At 57.3% G+C, this 12,511-nt stretch overlaps 1 protein-coding gene across 10 annotated transcripts; it reads right to left on the bottom strand.

The window, feature by feature from the left end:
• Positions 1 to 686: 686 nt before the first annotated feature.
• On the bottom strand, positions 687 to 12,308 carry CDK2AP1 (cyclin dependent kinase 2 associated protein 1). Of its 10 annotated transcripts, XM_078337621.1 has the most exons (5): positions 10,273 to 10,359; positions 9,375 to 9,567; positions 7,345 to 7,442; positions 5,409 to 5,535; positions 687 to 1,494 (listed from the first exon to the last, which is right to left on the bottom strand). In XM_078337621.1, exons 3-5 carry the CDS (start codon positions 7,411 to 7,413, stop codon positions 1,427 to 1,429), a joined length of 264 nt encoding a protein of 87 aa, XP_078193747.1. In that variant the 5' UTR covers positions 7,414 to 7,442; positions 9,375 to 9,567; positions 10,273 to 10,359; the 3' UTR covers positions 687 to 1,426. The 10 variants fall into 10 exon arrangements, with proteins under 10 accessions (XP_078193747.1, XP_009003096.1, XP_035113947.1 ...); XM_009004848.5 differs by lacking the exons at positions 9,375 to 9,567; positions 10,273 to 10,359 and adding an exon at positions 12,225 to 12,308; XM_035258056.3 differs by lacking the exons at positions 9,375 to 9,567; positions 10,273 to 10,359 and adding an exon at positions 12,038 to 12,226.
• Between the last annotated feature and the right edge of the window lie 203 nt (positions 12,309 to 12,511).

Raw genomic sequence — 12,511 nt, forward strand, 5'->3', positions numbered from 1 at the left:
TGAGACAGATAAATTGCTTGAACCTGGGAGGCAAAGGTTGCAGTGAATCAACATCAAGCCACTGCACTCCAGCCTGGGTGACAGAGGGAGACTCCATCTTAAAAAAAAGAAAAACTGCTTCTGGTATTTTTTTTTCCTAGCATACACTTAAGTTTGCTGCACTTAAAATATACCCATAATTCAACTTCACTGTATCCCTACCTCCGACTTAGCAAACACATTCTTCCCCAACCAAGTGTGCTAGTGATGTCATCACCAAAATGTTTCCGGGTCAGGAGGGAAAAATACCCTTTGAACAGGTATCTCCTACCTCTAATGAGACATTATTTAAAAGACCAGGCATGGTGGCTCACACCTATAATCCCCATACTTTGAGAGGCCAAGGTGGAAGCCTAGACAATATAGTGAGACCTCATTTTTACAAAAAGGTTTTTTTTTTTTTTCCCCACACACCCATTCATTCAATACAGAAAGTCTTTTAAAAACTATTCAGGCGTAGTGGAACACACCTGTAGTTCCAGCCACTAGGGAGGCTGAGGTGGGAGGACTGCTTGAGCCCGGGAGGTTGAAACTGCAGTGAACCAAGACTACATTACTGCACTCCAGTCTGGGTGGCAGAGCAAAACCCTGTCTCAAAAAAATAAAACAGCACTTAAGAATTGCAGGAACTCACATTTTAATACAAATTGTTAATGAAAATAAGCTTTATTACATCAAGTAATAAATACATACAAAGATGCAAACAGTTTTAGTCATTTTCTTCCAGATGTTTTGATCAACTTACAATAAACGAGGAACTGAGATCTACTTACAGTCTTAGTATGAAAATGTTCAGGGGTCCCTGTTGGGTTTGGTGGGTTGCTCTTTCTTCTGTATTTAGAACTTGTGCATTTTTAAAAACTGACTTTGAAGCACTAACAGTCATGCAAATGCTTAAGCGAAAAAGAAGTTACATTCAGCAGAATCTACACTGTATGGCAAATGGGAACAGCTACTAAGTAAAGCGGGCTGTCAATATGCATTAAAAACAAAACCCCTAGGGTGGTATTAGCTTATGAAAAGGAACAGAGAACACTGTGAGTAACAAGTGGATTCAAAAGAGAAGATTAGAGGGAGACAATGGTGTCTTGGAGGCAAACTAGTTTGCTGTAAGATAACTTTAGAAGCATCTTTTAAATCAATGCTTAAAAACAAAAAACAAACCAAAAAAACCTGGGCAGTTCCTAACTACTTAAATTGCAAATCCTAATTAACTGCAAAGTCTCTTCTCAACTTTGAGACTGTGTGTTCAGAGCCAAGTGAACCATGGGAGGAAAAAACCGAACTGTAACCATTTTGAAAACAAGGGTTTCATCTGAACAGGGGAGATGAACTGTAACTTCGCATCCTATGAAAAGATGGAAATCCTTCAAAACCAACAAGGAAGCTAGGATCTGGCATTCCGTTCCGTTTCTGCCAAGCACTCCCGAACCAGTCCTCTAGCGTGAATGATGCCTGAAAGAGAAGTAGAGACCCATGATCAGCCAGTGCACAGCCAGCCAGCCATTCTGGAACAGGAAGAGGATCCATCCTTCCATGCCTGGCCACAAAGCCCTCAGACAGAAAGGGAACTGGGGGCAGCTAGATCCAAGCAACCCTGAAGGATGCTAACCACCCCGTACCCCTCTAAAGCCCTTCCCTCCTCACAACTCCATGTCTCTCTAAACATTCTTCCTGCACTCACGGTGGCACCAGCAAGCTGTCCTTCCATGACATTGTTGGGTGAAAGACATGTCTCCACCCAAATTCTTTATGCTTGACCCACTGTGGAGATTTTTCTCCGGCTTCTTCAGTCTAAATTCTAGAAAGAGCTTGACGAGTGTCAAGCAAGAGAATGCCTCTAGCTGCACACTCGAGGGCACAGAGCACTGACTGCTGCCTGGTCCACCAGGACATCCCCACAAAACTCTGCAGCTACCTTCTGTCCTATGAATTTTCCCCTGTCTTTTGTCTCTATGGTTTGGTGCTTACCGTTTTTTGCTGTCACTACTGAACTTCATGAAATATGATCTTTTAATAGACACCAAGAATTCTATTTCTTTTATGATCTTTTAATAGACACCAAGAATTCTATTTCTTTCTTTTTTTTTTTTTTTGAGATGGAGTTTCACTGTTGTTACCCAGACTGGAGTGCAATGGCACGATCTCGGCTCACCGCAACCTCCGCCTTCTGGGTTCAAGCAATTCTCCTGCCTCAGCCTCCGGAGTAGCTGGGACTACAGGCACGCACCACCATGCCCAGCTAATTTTTGTATTTTTAGTAGAGACGGGGTTTCACCTTGTTGACCAGGATGGTCTCGATCTCTTGACCTCGTGATCCACCCGCCTAGGCCTCCCAAAGTGCTGGGATTATAGACGTGAGCCACCATGCCCGGCCTTCTATTTCTTCTAATAAATGACTCCCAGAGGCCACTGGGAATGACATCCCCACATCATCACCTCACAAATCTTAGAAGGTAACCCACAGCCTTGGAGAATGTTTTCTGTAAGGACCAGACAGCAAATATTTTGGGCTTTGCAGGCTCCACAGTCTCTGTCACAACCACTTCCAATTTTTTTTGAGACAGCACCTTGCTCTATCGCCCAGGATGGAGTGCAGTGGCGTGATCACAGCTCACTGCAGCCTCGACCTCCCAGGATCAGGTGATCTTCCCACCATAGCTTCCCAAGTAGCTGGGACTATGGGCACACACCACCATGCCCGGCTGTTTTATTATTATTTGTAGAGATGGGAGTCTCACTATGTTGCCCAGGCTGGTCTCAAGCTCCTGGCTTCAGCCTCCCAAACTGCTGGGTTATAGGCGTGCACCACCACATTCGGCCTCACAAACCTTTATTTCTGGACATTTAAGTCTGAATTTCACATAACTTTCACACATCCCCAAATCACTTTTTTTTTCATCCATTAAGAACCATGACAGTGCAGTACCTCACACCTGTAATCCCAGCACTGTGGCAGGCCAGGGCAGGTTGGCCACTTGAGGTCAGGAGTTCAAGACCAGCCTGGCCAACATGGTGAAACCCCATCTCTACTAAATACAAAAATTAGCCAGGCGTGGTGGTGGGCACTTATAATCCCAGCTACTTGGGAGGCTGAGGCAGGACACTCACTTGAACCCCAGAGGCAGAGGTTGCAGAGCCAAGATCATGCCACTGCACTCCAGCCTGGGCAACAAAGTGAGACACCATTTCAAAAAAACAAAAACAAGACCGGGTACAGCGGCTCACGCCTGTAATTCCACCACTTTGGGAGGCTGAGGTGGGCAGATCACCTGAGGTCAGGAGTTCCAGACCAGCCTGACAAACGTGGAGAAACCCCGTCTCTACTAAAAATATAAAATTAGCCAGGCATGGTGGCATGTGCCTGTAATCTCAGCTATTCGGGAGGCTGAGGCAGGAGAATCGCTTGACCCCAGGAGGCAGAGGTTGCAGTGAGCCGAGATCACACCATTGAACTCCATCCTGGGCATTAAGAGCGAAACTCCCACCTCAAAAAAAGTAAAAACAAAAGAACTATAAAAACTATTCTTGGGGCCGGGTGAGGTGGCTCATGCCTGTAACACCAGCACTTTGGGAGGTCGAGGAGGGCAGATCACCTGAGGTCAGGAGTTCAAGAATAGCCAGGCCAACATGGTAAAACCCCATCTCTACTAAAAATACAAAAATTAGCTGGGTGTGGTGGTAGGCACCTATAATCCTAGCTACTTGGGAGGCTGAGGCAGAAGAATTGCTTGAACCTGGGAGGCAGAGGTTGCACTGCGCCAAGATCATGCCACTGCACTCCAGCCTGGGTGATAGAGCAAGACTCCATCTCAAAAAAAAAAAACACTATTCCTGTGGCTCTTGGCTCATGGGCTACAGTTGCCTACCTACCTACAATGCTCCTAACTCCCCAAGCCGTCTATGACATGTTTTCACCCTGCTGTGGCCTGAGCTTGGTCAGCTCAAGCTTGGCTGTTGGCCAAGGAATGACACTAGGTCTTCCTTATTACTGAAAGGTTGGCAGCTTATACCCATTTTGTTGACTTGAACCAGTGCCTTTTATGGGTGGCTGCGAATCACCTGTTGGACTTTGGGACCCAGCACCTTCCCAGGAATTTCCATTCTGGTAACCAGCACCCCAGCTACCAGAAAGCGGCCCTGGGACCACCCAACTCTCTGGGCAAGACCAGGGCTGGGCTCCACATCCCTTCCCCAAGCCTCTTCAATCACATCCTATAACCCTGCCAGTCCCAACCTAGCTTTGAGATCTGTCAACCTCCTCACATAGGTTTCATCAACTCCAAAGCAACCCTGCTCCTGGCAGCAGCCTGTCCTCAGCTAGCCCTCGTGTCACTGGGGTCATGACGTCAACTACAGCCCATATTCATGCCACATATTTACAACCAAAGAATGTTCTTCTCCAAGGTTGCTTCTCCTGCCTTTTAGAGAATCCCAAGCTCCCTCTCATCTGGAATGAGATCACGGGCTACGGCTGCACTATACTGTACTGTAGCCTAAAATAGAAATCCTACTCTTCCTCTACTCTTTCATTTCAGGAGGTAGCAACCTATTTAACATCCTTCCGAAATCAGCCAATCATGCACAACACGGTGGCTCACACCTGCAATCCCAGCACTTTGGGAGGCCAAGGTGGGCGGATCACCTGAGATCAGGAGTTCAAGACCAGCCTAGCCAACATGGCAAAACCCCATCTCTGCAAAAATACAAAATTAGCCAGGCATGGTGGTGTGTGCCTGTAATCCCAGCTACTTGGAAGGCTGAGGCGGGAGAATTGCTTGAACCAGGGAGGCGGAGGTTGCAGTCAGCTAAGATTGCACCATTGCACACTCCAGCCTGGGAGACAAGAGTTAGACTCCGTCACAAAAAAAAAAAAAAAAAAAAAAAAAAAAAGAACAAAGTGCTCTCAGCCTCTCCCCGCCGCCGGCCCTCGCTTCTTTGGGTCCAGCTCCAAAAAGGGGACAGCAGAGACAGTGCAGGCACCAATGACCCTGAGCTTGGCTTCCCTAGGACCAGTGTCAGCCAACAGAAGCAGACCAGGCAAGAAGGGGAGCAGCAGGGTCAGGGGGCTTCGAACACCCCCTTGAAAGCCAGCAGACCCTCTGGCAGCACGCAGGGTACAAAAGGCTCCCTGTCTGGACTGCTGTTCCCAGAAGCCCCCTCTGAAGACTTCTGGCCCCCAAGACCCCTCGCCACCAGAACCACTGCCTGCCTGATGCCTCCACAACAGACGGCAACTCTGTAACAAGACAGGAGCCCCAGTGGGTGAGCCCCATCCCTAGCCCACCCTCCCAAGTTTTCCCCAGAAGTCTTTCCAGAGTTAAAGGCCTAGACTGTGGTCACCGGCAGGGCAGTGGGGCCAGGCTTACCACGCTTCAGCCTCTCCATGGCGCTCTTGCTGCCCGCGTATGTGGGTCTGATCTCCTTCCCCAGCTCTTCAATGATGGCCAGCAGCTCCGCATATTTGCTTTGGGGCACCTGGCTATTCCCAGTTCCCTAGAAGCAGAAAATAAATGGGTTCAGCAAAATTAGCCAGGTGTGGTGGTGCGTCCCTGTAATCCCAGCTACTTGGAAGGCTGAGGCAGGAGAATTGCTTGAACCCAGGAGGCAGAGGTTGCAGTGAGCCAAGATCGCACCACTGCATTCCAGCCTGGGCAAGAGTGGGACTCCATCTCAAAAAAAAAAAAAAAAAAAAAAAAAATGGGTTCAGCAGACTGAACCTTACCCAAGGCCACAGGCAGGTGGGTGGAGAGGATCCTGGGCTGGTCAAGGGAGGGAACACAGCCCAGCCTCAGACTCCCGGAGTGCCCACCTCAGCTGGGCTGAAGCACGCCCCATTCTAGTGGAAGAAGGTTAAGAAGATGGTCCTCAGGCGCCTATCCTCACACACCCTGGGAGACCACCCAGCTGTCTCCGGGAAGCAAGTTTATCACCTCCAATGAACAGAACAAGGGAACCAGCTCTTCTTGGCAAGAAAGAGTCACAGAGCATCTCCCAGGAGGCAGACAGGAAGGAGGGCGCAGCCCAAGGGCCAAGCCTCGGAGCCACTGCAGAGACAGAGGCCACACCTGGGCCACCAGGACCACAGCCATTGGCCACGGCCAGGCCAGAGCCTGGAATGCATTCCCTTCTCTCGTCATACCACCAACGGGGCCCACCCCCCAAAAAACCTTTCCTCCCACCATCACCAGGAAGCCGCAGGCAAGCACCTGGATCAGAGAGGCTAAGCTCCCAGAAGGCCTGAAAGCCCAGGCCGCCTGCTCCTCGGCCGCCTCCTCCCACAGCTGCGCCAGCTCCCTGAGCAAGGCTCTCGCCTCCTCCCTCCTGCACGGCCGCCTCTGTCCCCTGGCCTCTCGCTCTGTCCTCCTGGCCTCATCCCAGTCTGGCTGCTTGGCCTCCCCACGACACCGCCTGCAGGCCTCACGGGCCTCCCGCCTGTCCCAGCACTGCAGTCGGATGGCCGGGATGTGGCACTGCCCCTCTAGGCAGTGCCTCTGCCTGGCCTCCCGCAGCTGCCACTTCTTCAGCAGGTCCCGCTCATGGGCCCGCATCTGCTGCTCCAGGGCCAGGACAGCCTGGTGGGGCACTGCCAGGGAGCCGGCCACTGGGCAAGGAACAGGCTCCATGGCAACCTCAGAACACTGGCGCTGGGGCCCAGTCAGGGAGAGCATCTTTCCACTGGGACCTTCCCCAGAGATGGCTCATCCCCTTGGAGATTCGGGGGTGCAGCTGAGGTGGAGGCTACCCCATTCCTGCCACTCCCCAACCTGGGATGGGGGTACCAGGATCACCCTTGGGCTGATGAGGAGCCCAGGTCTTGGGCAGTTACCAAGTGGGAGTCAGTCTGGAAGGCGGTGACGAGGGAGCGGCCTCGCCCAGGCCACGCCTTGAAACGCTGGCCCTCAACAAGAGGCAGCTTGGCTCCCAAGACACAGCCGCCTCCTCTCTGCGGGGCACACTCCCTGTGGAGAGCAACTGGGAGCCAGGGCCAAGGGCAGGCCTCACTTGCCCAGGAAAGAGAAGACCCACCAGAGAAGCGCATGGCGTGGGGGCTCAGTGCAGCTGGGGCTGCTGCCACTTCCTGGTGCTCTGTGCCCACCACCTCACAGGACCCCATGAAGCACAGTCCCCAGCACCCTTCATTCTGATGTCTTCTGAGCAGGAGCCCAGCCAGGGCCTTGGGCTGAGAAAGCTCCATCCCATCCTTTCTGCTCCTTCACCTCTTCGACCAGCTCTTCTCCTCTGATGGCGGGGAGCACATTTCCCGGCAGCCCTCCCACCAAGCCGTCACCCGCATTGTCATACCTGGGTGTAGCCTAGGGACGGTGGCCCGTAGTCACTGAGCAGCTGGCGGTACTGTGAAGACGTCGCCATGCTGGTGGAAGGCGAGTGGACACTCCCAGCTACAGGGAAGGGAGAGACCAGGAGTCAGCTCAGCTGTGCCAAGGCAGGGACTCCGGGTCCTGCAGCAACCCCCGCCCAGGACCCGCCACCAACTGCGGCAGGACAGAGAACCCCGCTCTCCACCTCTGGTCTGAGCAGCATAGAAGACTGCTAGTGGAATGGAGCTGGAAGGCACCCAGCCATCCCCAGCTCTGCAGGGGCCACTGGTCCTCACAGAGCTCCCTCCCAACCAGCCAGAGCCTTCCAAGGAGCAGGGCTGCTCCCAAAGATAAAGTTACTGCCATGCCTCTCCCAGCCTCATCCCTGCCCATCCCTTCTCCCTGTGTCCTGGTCCCCAGAGGCTGAGAACCTCAAGGCCACATCACACCACAAGTGCCCCCTGCCATGGAGGCTGGTCCACACGAAGCGGAGCTTCCTAACACACGAAGGCTTTTTGCTCCTATGTACCCAAATCACTGTGCTCAACGATGGGGAAGACGCGGGGAGGCCTTGCAGTATTTGGGACCCAACCCTACCACGGCCTCTGTGTGCCCCAGAGAAAGCCTCTCAACCTCTCTGTGCCTGTCTCCCCTTCCCCAAAGAGGGGACCAGACCCTTGGCAGTCTACATCCCCAGGGCTCTGCATCCCAGACAGGAGGGTTGAGGCCCCACATATGGGAGGCAACACTGGGGCCTGTCCAGGGCCGCAGTCAGGGACCAAGCAGGGCCCAGCCCGCACGCAGCCCCCTGGATGTGGGAGGGGAGTCCGTGGCTGGGAGCACGCAGCCCCGCAATGGCGTCCCAGTGGCCATTAGCGGGTAAAGGATATCCTGCAGAATGACAAACAGCGGTAACCATGGAGAGTTTACCTAGTCCTCCTCGGCAGCTGCCCGCCTGCCGCCCCCAGAGCCACACGTTCTCTCACACACAGCGGGCGCAGCAGACTTGGCCCCGGGGACAGACAGCTGGTGCCAGGCTGGCCAAACCCACCAGCTGCTCGCTTGGTGTGGGCGAGGGGAGGGGCAGAGGAAGAAGGAAGTTCAGGGCCTCGGGCTGGGGGAGCTGGGAGGAGCCCTGGAGAACCCCGGCTCCAGGCCCCTCACTGTGGAGACCTGAGGGGATGGCCCCAAGCCTCACAGCACAGAGGAGGCCAACGCAGGGAGCCAGATACCCCGGCACCTGCCTCTCGTCTGGGAGCAGGGACAGCCCCCAGCTATCTCCCTGGGTCTCAGGCCAGCCCTGGATGCCGCCACTGCAGCCCATGGCTATGCTCCAGCTTGGGCTGGACTGGGAAATGCGGACTTGGACCTGAACTGGGCAGAGCGCTGTGCCACTCCAAGCCTCCGTTTCCATGCCTCCCACGTGAGGATGACAAGACACGTGCGCTACAGGGACCGGCTGCTCAAATGGGGATGCAATTATGCCCATGACCTCTGGCCACGTTAACGGCCATTGCAGGAATCGGCCAGGGCGGTGTCCCCCAGAGCCTCCTCACCACATCAGCCTAACCCCCGTTTCCTGAGCTTCTGATGTGGCAGCAAATGTGGAGAGGGGAATATAGGCTCTACGGGCACAGATCTGGGTTCCGATCCTGGTCGCTACACCCCTCTGGCATCAAGGGCCAGTCGCTGGGGGGAGCATCGTGGACAGAACCCTGGGCATTGGAAGATCCCAGCACCCTGGCAGGAAGAGCACTGACTGCTCCCCATGCACCCTCACGTCGTCCCCTGGGTGTGCCCTCGTCCTCCTCCCTAGCTGCTTTGCCCACTGATCCTCGCCTCCCCTTTTCTGTCCTCCCCCCACCCCCGTCAGCACCAGCCCAGCTGTGCCACTCCTAGCTGTGTGACCTCATACAGTGCCCCTCCCTCTCCAGTCCTCAGTTTCTCCATTTGTTAGGGGCGGTGCTTCTCAAGAGAAGGTCTACAGGCTCCAGATTCTACTATTGGATGTACCAGGGTTAGGTTTTGCAGGGCTGTGAGGGAGGAGGAATGAGAAATCGTCCCATTTTGGCTGGGCGACCGGAGCAATAGCTCGGTAACCCCAGTGCTCAGTCCAGGACAGTTCCTTGTTCAGGGTTGGGAGTGGTGTCTGGTCCTGGAGAGAGCTGGCGGAAGGGCCTTGAGTTCCACTCCTGGTCACTCCTTCCTGCAGACACAGGGACCGGGACACAGGGACCGCGTCAGCGCAGGCCGTCTCGGCGTATCTCAGACAATGAGCGCAGTGTGTAGGAGCGAGGGGTTGGCAGAGGCCAGGAAGCTCCTGGGGCCAGGCGCAGCTCCCCGCCCCCACGCCAGACAAAGAGCGCCAGGGCCTGGGGAGCTGGCGGCCTTCCCGCCACTTGGGGCGCCTGGGGGGCTCTGGGGCCGGGGAGGCGGGGGCTTTGTCTAACTCCACCACTGCCACCACCGGCCAGGCCGCGGCTTGGCAACCCGTGAGCAGGAGGCAGGGCTGCAGGGCGTGAGGGATGATGACAAGGAAGCCGGAGGAGCGGCGGCAGCGGAGAGTCCATCTTGGATGCAAATGGCAGGAGGGGAGCTGGGGTTCGGCAAAGGGACCCATGGTGGGGGGGGGGGCACGAAAAAGCCCAGATCTGAGGATCTCGGCACTCCTGGAATTCTCCACAGGAGAAAGAAGAAAAGCTGAGTACAGGTGCAGTCAGCCCAGAACATGACTTCACCGGTCCTTCTGAGTGCCGCCGTCCCTGTAACCCCAAACCCCTAAGGTCCCAGTTTAGGGTCCCGGCCCCGATGACAGCAGGGCAAGCCTGAGATGTCAGCCTTGCGCGGGCAGGCAACACCAGCCCCTGCCCTCCCCACAGGCCAAGAGGAAGAAGGCTGCTGGCATTCCTACCTGGCAACAAAGCCCGTCTTTGTAAGGTCTGCGGACCCCAGAGGAGGTGAGAATGTTTGAGAGGAAAACAGTGGCTGTTTGCTCTTTGGGACTTGGAGCCCAAAAGTGAGCAATTCAACTCTCCCTCCGCACCCAGACGCTTAACCCTTTCGAGCCCGTACACCTCAGTGTCCAAGGTCTTTCTAATATCGTTTGTATGGGTTCCAACTTCGGATTTGGGGAGTTACGAAATCGACGTTTGCAGACAAGGCCCAAAACTCGAGCAGGAGCCAGCGTGGCACCGGTGACCAACGGGGCCACCTCCCCTCCCCCTCGAGGCCTTTCCCCCTCTCCCCACGACGCACCTTTTGGGAAGTCTGTTTCCGACCAAGTGTCAGAGAAGAGGGGCCCCAGTGAGGGCAGAAAGCCCGGCACCTCCGAATCCCTCGCCGCACCCACTTTCCATGGCTCCCTTGGTCCCCTGGACTCAGCCTGAAGCTGCCTGACAACTTCTGGAGGAGTTTCCTGCGAGCGCCTGGCTGCTGCCACAGCCCCAGGAAGGGCGAGGAGAGGCCCTCCCGGCTTCTGCATGGAGGGCTTTCTAGGCCCAGCCCTGCGGGATCCCAGATGGGGCGTATGCGTGACCCGCTGCCCCTAAGCCCGAGCTCGGGCCCCAGCAGTCCCAGGGATAAGCCAACTTCGTTCACTCCGCGCACACCTTGAGGGGATCCGCGCGTGCCCGCGTGAGGCAGCCCCTGCTCCCACGCGCCGGGCCGAGGCCCCCGGGCCTCCGAGTTCGCTGCCCACCCGTGACCCCGTCCCGGTCCGGATCACCGCAGGCCGGAGACCTCAGGGCCCGCGGCAGCCCCGCACCCCACCGCCCGCGCCCGCCCGCGTGGGGCCTGGCCCCGCCCCCAGCGCCCCAGGCCCGCGACGCTCCGCGCTCCCCGCTCCCCAGGGCAAGCAGAACCCCGCGCCCCGCGCCCGGCGCGGCCCGGACCGCTCCCGACTCCCGCCGGCAGGGGCCCTCGCCGAGCCGCCCAGAAGCGGGAGAAAAAGGAGCCGAGAACAAGCCTCCCCCGCCCTCGCCCTCGCCCGCCGCGCTCCATGCGATCCGCAGCCGCCGGCGCGGGGGTCACCCCGGGCCGCCCGCCCCGCACCCCCAGACAAGGCCCCCGCGCGCGGGGCGCACCCGCGAACTTTGGCGGCGCGGGCTCGGGAATCATGGCGGCGGCAGCGCTGCCCCGGGCCGGGACCCTGAGCCCGCTGCTCCTGGCCTCTGCGGGCGCCCCCGGGAGCCCCGGGCCGGGGCTGGGCGCGCGGGCCCCCAACTTGGCGGTGCTCGGGCCGCGGCGCACGCGGCTCACTCACCGGCGTTGAGGGCGGCGGCGGGCATGTGCGCGGCCAAGTTCGGTTTGTAAGACATCACCCCGGGCGGCGGGTGCGCCGGGCGCGGCGAGACCAGGCCGCGAGGGCAGCGGCGGCGGTGGCGAGGCCGGGCGGCGGCGCGGCGGCCCCGGCGGCCCCGCGCCGGTCCGAGCGCCCGCCGAGCGCCCGCGCACTTTTTGTTGTCGGCTGCTCGGGCCGCGCCGGCAAATATGGCCGTCTGCGCCCTGCCGCCGCCGCAGTCTCACCCAGGCCCCGGGCGCGGCGCAGGGGCGGCCGCAAACTTTCCGCGGAGCCGGCGGGGCGGCCGGGGCCGGGAGGGGGCGGCCCGGCGTCAGGGGGCGGCTCCGCCCGCGGCCGCGCCCCGCGCCTCCGGGTGCGCTCAGCGCCCGCAACTTGCCAAAGTTTGGGGGGCTGGGGTCCTGGCGGCGCCCGAGGTCCGCGCGCGTCCGGGCGGCTGCCCAGGGCCGGGCGCCTCAGGGGTCCGCTGGTGGCCGCCCCCGCAGCGGCTGCGGGAGGCCGGGGCGAGCGGGGATCCGAGGAGCACTTTCTTCCTCTTGACGGTGGGGGCAGGGATGGAAAATTACCTGGAGAAAATGGTGGCGAGTGGTGTATTTAAGCACGTAGATCATTCCAGACGCCCAGGTCTGGCCAAGCCCCAAGATTAGAATAACCGATGCTTGACATTGATTTCAAATAAATTTCATCTCTCTGTCTGTTTGAAGTGGTTTTTAACCCTTTGGGGACCCAAGACTCCTTTGAGACTGACAAAAGCTAGAGGCCTTCACCCCCCAACCCCTCCCAGGAAAACACCTGCATCCACACAGTTCCACATATAGATTCACTCCAGTATTTAAGGGTAGCACCTACTATG

The sequence above is a fragment of the Callithrix jacchus genome, chromosome 9 (assembly GCF_049354715.1).
Source record: "Callithrix jacchus isolate 240 chromosome 9, calJac240_pri, whole genome shotgun sequence".
Lineage (NCBI taxonomy): Eukaryota > Metazoa > Chordata > Mammalia > Primates > Cebidae > Callithrix > Callithrix jacchus.

Bases quoted from the DNA above. Each gene is read 5' to 3' on its own strand.
- CDK2AP1 (XM_078337619.1), bottom strand. From the start codon at position 6,710: ATGCTCTCCCTGACTGGGCCCCAGCGCCAGTGTTCTGAGGTTGCCATG. The intron at 5,536-6,248 runs GTGCTTGCCTGC...TTCTGCTTCTAG, and splicing joins GCTTAGCCTCTCTGATCCAG to GGAACTGGGAATAGCCAGGT. The intron at 1,495-5,408 runs GTAAGCCTGGCC...CTTCTCTTTCAG, and splicing joins CATGGAGAGGCTGAAGCGTG to GCATCATTCACGCTAGAGGA.